Source organism: Tursiops truncatus, chromosome 20, assembly GCF_011762595.2.
Source record: "Tursiops truncatus isolate mTurTru1 chromosome 20, mTurTru1.mat.Y, whole genome shotgun sequence".
Classification (NCBI taxonomy): Eukaryota; Metazoa; Chordata; class Mammalia; order Artiodactyla; family Delphinidae; genus Tursiops; species Tursiops truncatus.
This window is the reverse complement of record NC_047053.1, coordinates 50,703,655-50,710,807: the sequence shown is the minus strand read 5'-3', so window position 1 is coordinate 50,710,807 and position 7,153 is coordinate 50,703,655. Positions and strand designations below refer to the sequence as shown.

The following is a 7,153-nucleotide window of genomic DNA, read 5'->3' as shown; positions in this document are numbered from 1 at the left end:
GCTAGCGAGTGCTCCCGGCCGGCCCCGCTCCCCGGCCGCCGGCACTGGGGCAGAGGCGCAGGCCGGGGCGCCCGGCCGCGCGCCACGGAAGGGGGTGGGGGGAGGGAAGCTCTATTTATATCGCCCCGTCAGGCGCTCAGTGACCTCGTGGTCTCGCGTGGGGCGCGGGGCCCTGCCGCCCTGTACCTCCGCGCGCGGCCCGGGGACGTCCCCTCGAGCGACGCGGGCCGGCTGTCCGAGGGGTCGGGCCCGGCGGCCCGAGCGCGGCGCCGCGGACACTGCGGATGAGCCCGGCCGGTGGGGCAGGGCCGGCCGGTGGGCTTCCTGCCCCGTCCCCGTTAACCGCCGCCCTGCCGCTATGTTTGTCCGCAGACCGCCCTGAGCACGTTTTTCCAAGAAACCAACATTCCCAACAGCCACCACCACCACCAGATGGTAAGTGTGGCCGGGCTCCGGCGGGAGGGCCGGCGGGCTGGAGGGTCGGCTTCGCCGCGGCCGCAGCCCACCCGGGCGGCCGAGGGCGCGGGCCGGGGGCCGCTGTCAGGCGCCGACGGTGACAGCCATGTTGCCGGGGAGCGCCGAGCCGCGATGTAAACAAAGAGCCAAAATGTCTTCCAGGAAAGAGCGGCTCCCGGGGCCGGCTGGCTCGCCCAAGTTTGCAGTCAGGCCTCCTGGGCTGCTGTAGTTCGACCTGAGGCCTTGTGCTCGGCGCTCCCCCTGGGCCAGGGGCTAGGAGGGCGGCGAGGGTGGCCGGCGGAGTAGCCGGCTGGCAGGGAGTGGGGAGCGGGGCTCGGACGACAACTAGACGGCGGGGGAACCCGGGCCGAGTGAAGGGCCCCGAGGGGACTGAGACCTGGAATGTCTGTCTATATGGAGCACCCGTCTTGCTGTTGGAGTGACAGCCCCCCATGCAGACAACCCAGCTCTGCAGAGAACAGGAAAGGGATAAATCCACCCTGGCCTGGGAGCTGGGCTCCCCCCAGAGAGTTATGTTCACTCTTTCCTGTTCATGGAAAAAGACCTACCCTGAGCGTGGAAGACTTACAGATTTTTGACAAGATAAACCAAGAATGCGTTTAATCTCAGTAGGTGAAGATACATAAAACACAGGAAACAGAAGTGGTTCAGGCCTGGATTTGCTTTCGTCTCTTTTCCAAGCTGGCCCCAGGCCTGGGCCTTTGCCCTCCTGCCCTGCTTTCCACAGGCATAGGACATCCCTTTCACTTTAGAGGATTGAATGCCTTCTCTACCTCTCTAGTTACCTATTAGCCCTGCTGGTGGGGGGAGGGCCTCAAGATAGGGATTGTAAAACATGATTCCCCAGGAGATCTGTTATGGCTTCTGGAGTACATTTTTGGCATTTTGGTGTCCTTGCCCGTGGCTCCCTTCTCAGAGCTGCTGCCTTGCCTGGAGAAGCTGCAAATGGTTCCTCTGCTGTGTCTTGTCTTTGGCGCTCTGTATTCATCTAGTTGCAAAGGACAAGTAGAGGGGGTCTGTTTTGACCCTTTTAACCAGCTTTTCTCTTGGAATAGCCCATGCTATTTGTATAAATCAAAAAACAAAACTGCATCGGAATATGATGAGAATTATGCTGGCTGCAGGGCTGTGGCAGTTGAGGCTGGGCTCTTGGTAAACCCAAGAGGGGTTCATCTCCAGGGGACCCTCCCCTGTACCGGACCGTGGGAAGCTCGGGTGTGAGCCTGGAGCTTGCCTCTGTCTTGCCTCCGTCTCCTCCTAAAGGGGCCTTGAGGTTTGCTCCACCAACTGTGGTCGTTTCAAAAGGCCCAGGCTTCCAGCACAGCCACTCTGTGCTGCCCTGAACAGAGGGGCTCGCCCCCGAGAGCTGGGACTGATGGTCCTTTTAGGTTCTGTTGCTCCTTCCCTGCAAATCCTGAGGGACTGTCATCTTTTTGAAGCTTCCCTCAAGGGCTGTGGCTGGTTTTTTAATAGACATTATGATCAGTGTATCCATGAGAACGCCATCCCTGCCCTCAAGGAGTTGGTAATTTTTTTTAGAGATAATATAAATCAAAGGAAAATGTTAGATTGAAAATACCAGAAGTGACCCAGGCCAAGAGCTGCTGATAAATGGTTGTCCCACAGATGACTGTACCTACACAGTCGGAGGCATCTTCCTAGATAAGGGAGGGCTCCTGGGTTAGATGGGGAAGGGCCGGGAAGAGGAGGAAGACACTGGATGCGAAGCAGTAGGACGTTAGCGGGGTGCAGTGGACGCTGGGTGTGCTTGAGAGCTGGAAAGTTCCATCCACAGCTATTAGAAGCAGAGCTGGAGGGACTTCTACAGGACCTGGTCCGAACCCCTGGTTTTATAGAAGTAGAGAGAAACTCCAGAGAGGTTAAGGGACTTGCCCGAGCTCACACAGGCAGGTGGGCACAGGCCTGCCCCGGATCCAGGCCGCTGCCGCTGTCGGGGGCCGGGGGCAGGATGGCTGCCGAGGAGACAGGCTCCACTGGCTCGGTGAACTGGGGAAGTCGGTCACGATGCTGTGATGCAATTGGCCTGTCCCCCCCCAACCCCCCATTCATTGTTTCCTGCTGCCGAGAAGTCAGCCCTGGGGGGGGGGGGCGGGGGCGGGGAGGAGTGAAGGGAGGAGGGAAATGGTCTGGGTGAGGCCAGGCCGGGTCCTGTGGCCTCCCTGGAGAGGACGCTGGTTGGAGCGCCCCAGCTGCCGATGTGGAGCCGGCCCAGTTCATCAGAGGGGGTTTGCCCCCCTCCCGTGGGCCTGTCCTCCTTCTGGGCTGGGGTTTAATTGCAGAGCTGTGGAAGCTCCCGGGACAGAGCCCTGGGAGCAAGGTGAGGAGCCCTAGAATCGTGCTCCCTGAGCCCTCTGCCTGGGGGAGGGGCCGGTGTTGCTAAAATTAGGAGAAATTCAAAGAAGGGCTCCCGTGGCTTCCTGGGAAAGGGAGAAGCTGCTGCGGGGTCAGAACTGGCTTTGGGCAGGCCTTGTTCTCTGCCGCCTGTTCCCTGCACCCTGGTGAAGTGCTCGGGGGGGTGGCACCCCCATGCCCCCCACGCTACAGGGCTGGGAGGCCTGCGGTCCCCGCTGTTTGCAGGGAGGCTGCCAGTTACCGCCCAGCAGCCCAGCCCCTGCCCTTCCTGGCTGGGGTCCCTGCTCAGGGTAGTGGCAGAAGACAGCAGATGCTGGGATGTTTGCAGCTGCCCTCACAAAGCGGGCTGAGAGGGGCTGAGCGGACCGAGACACTGGCAGCATCTGGCCAAGGGCAGCCTGCTGGGAGACGCCGGTTTTTGTCCTCGGGGAGCCCAGGCATGAAGTTGCACTTGACTCTTAAGTGCAGAGTGGGGCTGGGTAGAGGTTAAGAGCTTGGGCCCGCAGACCTGGGAGCCCCGGGATTCGGGCTTCTCAACTTGTGCCCTGCAGCGGTGTGTTTTTGGTCCAGTGACCTGAGCTCTGGGCCTCAGTTTCCTCATCTGTAACCGAGAAGACCATCAGAATGACCTAGCACCCTGGTGAGGAGTGAGAGCGCGCAGGCTGAGGCCCCGAGGCCCGCTGGCTGGCGCTGTGGATGTGGAACGGACCCAAGCACCTAGCAAGTGCAGCCTCCCCGGGGTTGGCATAGGAGGGAGATCCTGGATCTGGCCGCCTTCCCTTGGCTAACAACCTCGGAACGTCTGAGGGCGGATTATTGAGGAGCCAGCTGGTTTCTCACCCAGGGTGAGGCACTCAGCAGCGGTGTCCTGGGCTGCCTCCCTTGTCCTGGCTTCAATCTGACACCCTAGCTTCTGCCGGAATTAACCATCTACTTCTGACACTCAGAGCGTCATTCCCAAACATCAGGAAACACTCTTTGGTTTTGACAAAAATTGTAGGAGTCCGCCCCCGGTTTTCTGTTTTTATTGGCTCAGGGTGCAAGGAGTGCTTTTGTCCTGCTGAAACCGCTTATGGACTGAAAAACGGGGAGGAAGGAGGGCCCAGTGTGGGTGAGCCCCGTGGGAAGGCTCTATAGACCCGCAGACAGTGGCCTGGGATCGCGGCGGTGGGTGGGGGCGGTGCAGGCAGCCCTCGCAACCCCAGTGTTCTCTCCCAGCAGATGTGCACCCCGAGCAACACACCTGCCACGCCGCCCAACTTTCCCGACGCGCTGGCCATGTTCTCCAAGCTTCGCGCCTCCGAGGGCCTGCAGAACAACAACGGCCCCATGACCGCGGTGGCCTGCTCCCCCCCGGCAAGCTTCAGCCCCTTCTGGGCCTCGTCCCCGCCCAGCCACCAGGCCGCCTGGATCCCACCCTCCTCCCCCACGGCCCACAGCTTCCACCATCTCCACCACCCGCAGCCCACGTGGCCGCCCGGAGCACAGCAGGGGGGCACCCAGCAGAAAGCCGTGGCTGCGATGGATGGCCAGAGATGAGACTGGATGCCGCCGGGCGCTGGGCTGGAGCTGGGGGCAGTCCAGGGTCGTGGGGACACAGGAGGGCCGGGGCGGGGTGGGGGGAGCTGGGGCGGGCGGGGTTTCCTGAAGATCGCACTGGAAGATTTTATAAGAGAATTTTTGTGGGTGGAGGGGACAGTAAACTTCCTGAGCCACTTGGGTCCTTCAGGAGTTTTCAGGCAAGTTTTTTTTCTCTTTTTAATATATAACTATAATATATATATGAATATATAAAAGTAACTAATGTGTGTGAGAACGGGGCTGGCTGACGGGTGTTGGGTCAGTGGGGAAGGGCCAGAGAAGCCTCCCCTTGGGCCAGCACCCCGTCCTCCACCCCGGTCCCGGGCGCAGGTGCTTGGAAGCCAGGTGGTGTGATCCTGCAGTCATGAGGTGTCTGCCGGCTGCCTCCTCTCAAAGGCCACACCTTCTGGAATCAGGAGAAGGACCACCACCTCTCCACTCCACGTGATGGCGGCAGGAGGGGTGCGCCGGCTGGGTGAAGGTGTGGGCCCTCTTCGCCGTCCTGAGGCTCTCCCCACCCCCAGCCAGTGGCTCTCCAGCTCTTGTCGCCTCTCCCGGTGTCACCCCTGTCTCCATCTAGGTGTGCAGGGCTTGTGCGGGACTTTAAGAGCCAACTGGGGTCAGAGGCCCGGGCTCGGCCAGTGGGCTTGACCCCCGTAGCTGCCCTGCCTCTTCCACCGTGCAGCCCAGCCGCGGACAACAGAGTGGAGAGCTTGCCTTTGGATTTAGTTCCCAAATCAGTCATCTCACCAGGGTGAAATTTTAATTTAAAACTTAAAAGAGACTTTTCTAACTTGCCTGGTTTGCGGTGCCTTTCTTTACCTTGGTGTGGAGAGCGTGCTCCTTGGGCAGAGGGGTGGTGAGGCTCTCGGCTGTGCTGTGGTTGGGGGACCAGCTCCATTGCCACGTGGCGGGTCTGGACGCTCTGATAAGGGGCATCCTGGCCAGGGGGCCACGCGACAGGCTGGATCCGGTTGTGCGTGGGGAGGAGAGGAAGGACAGGTCCTGGCTTGGTTACGGTAACCCTCTCCCTTGGCTCTCGCCACCGTGCAGCCCACCGCAGGCTAGGCCTCAGCCCTGGAGCCCCTGTCTTTGCCTGCAGTGGGGGAGCTGCCTCCCCGCCTGGGGGCCCAATGGCAGCCCCACGCTTCTGCTTGTTCCCCCAGGCGCTTGCCGCTGGACCTGTCTCTGCTGTCCCTGCCCTCAGCCTCCTTTGGGGTAACCTGTCCCCATGTGCATGTTGTGTGGCCCTGTCCCAAAGGTCAACCGAGGCGATCAGGGAGCCACAGAGACTGGGTGGGTCCCCAAGAGGACTGGCTTCCTTTCCCTTCCCCCCTTCGCTCGGCCTTCAGGCGCTGGAATGGAAGCAGCAATGATGGCAGCTGGGCTCTTCTCAGACTCCAGCGCAGGTGGCCAGGTGCGTGAGGAGCTTGTCCGCCCAATTGGAGGAGTGGGTGGCTGGCCCCAGGGTTGGGATTCCTCCTGAGCCCCCTGCCCCCCGCAAAAAACAAACCCCTTTAACATGTGTGAGTGGGCTCGTTCCCTCCCTCTCTCAGCAGCCCGGGCACTGCTGTCGATCAGGACTGCGGGGCCTGGAGGTTCAGGCCCAACGTGCAGTGACACTTGGGAAGGGCCCCACCTGGCAAGCCAGCCCGTGCTGCTCCTGGGCCTCGTGTGTCTTCACAAGGTCACCTGTGGGGCCGCCCCTGCAGGGGTGGAGAACTGGGGACGCAGCTGTCCTTGGTCCCTCTGCATGTGATCATGTACTTTGAAGCTGGGTTTGTCGTTTCAGTTTTGTTTCCTCCTTGGAAACCTGTGAGACTCCTCCCACCCGCACCCCTCACTCTGCCCACCTGTGCTTTCCCAGGCTGGAAGGGGAAGGCCCCTCGTGGGCACGTGGGCGGTCAGTGCTGGGCGGCCTGGGTGAGCGTAGGCAGGCGGGTCCAGGTGCGGGGAGGCAGGGGTGGCCTGGGCTGCTTGGGGAATGTCACCCCTCATCCTTTCTGGGGCATCGGGGAGGCCTGGCTGCCGCTCCTCCCTTCCAAGCTGGTGAGTTTGGATTCTAGAGCAGGGACACTGAGCCAGTGACCTGACATTTCTCAGGCAGGAGCAGAGGAGGCCTGGGCCTGGCCCTGCCGCCCCTTGCAGAGAAAAGGGTGTGGGGGTGTGGGCGGTGCCAACTGGGACCCCAGCGTTCAACAGTGAACGGGATCTCAGCAGATGGGGAGAGATGGGGGATGCCCCTTCCCGCAGGGAGCGCCTGCCCCACCCATGACACCCCAGCCAACTCCACCCTCCTGTGCCCACAGGGGGATGAGGGAGAAACCCTTTTCTCGGTTACTTCCTGCTACACTTTCCTGTGTGACTCTGTCATCCCTCAATTCACACCCTGAAGCAGCCCTCTTACTGGGCCCAGACATCCCTTTCCCATGTCAGAAGGGACTGGGGGTGGTGGGGGGGAGGGAGGGAACCCCACCTTGGAAGAGGGAGCTGCTGAGAACAGATCTGAAGGCAGAAAACTGCTTCCATGACTGCAGAGGCCTCCGTCCGGGTGCGGGGCAGCACTCCCTTGTCCCTGGGGCTTTGATTGGGGACGCGCTTGTCCCTTACAGTTGACTTGGGGGACAGCAGTGAGCCCTCTGGCCTGTTTGGGGTGACACTGAAGCAGGGCAAGGGCCAGGCCTCAAGACCCCCTGGCAAATGCCAGGCACACTTCTGCTCT

The 7,153-nt window shown here is 61.4% G+C and overlaps 1 protein-coding gene and 1 non-coding gene across 3 annotated transcripts in view; one reads left to right on the top strand and one right to left on the bottom strand.

The window, feature by feature from the left end:
• The first annotated feature begins 441 nt into the window (after nt 1–441).
• LOC101325404 (uncharacterized) lies at nt 442–4,231 on the top strand. The gene is made up of 2 exons (XR_012328668.1): nt 442–3,695; nt 4,072–4,231. It is a non-coding gene; the product is annotated as an uncharacterized protein (transcript).
• QRICH2 (glutamine rich 2) overlaps nt 3,866–7,153 on the bottom strand; it is a 28,070-nt gene continuing 24,782 nt past the window's right edge. For both annotated transcript variants that reach the window (XM_073797850.1, XM_033846660.2), the window contains 2 exons: nt 5,254–5,395; nt 3,866–4,506 (listed from right to left, as the gene is read on the bottom strand). In XM_073797850.1, coding sequence (XP_073653951.1) covers nt 3,921–4,506; nt 5,254–5,395 — 728 coding nt within the window. In that variant the 3' untranslated portion in view covers nt 3,866–3,920. The remainder of the gene's footprint in view (nt 4,507–5,253; nt 5,396–7,153) is intronic.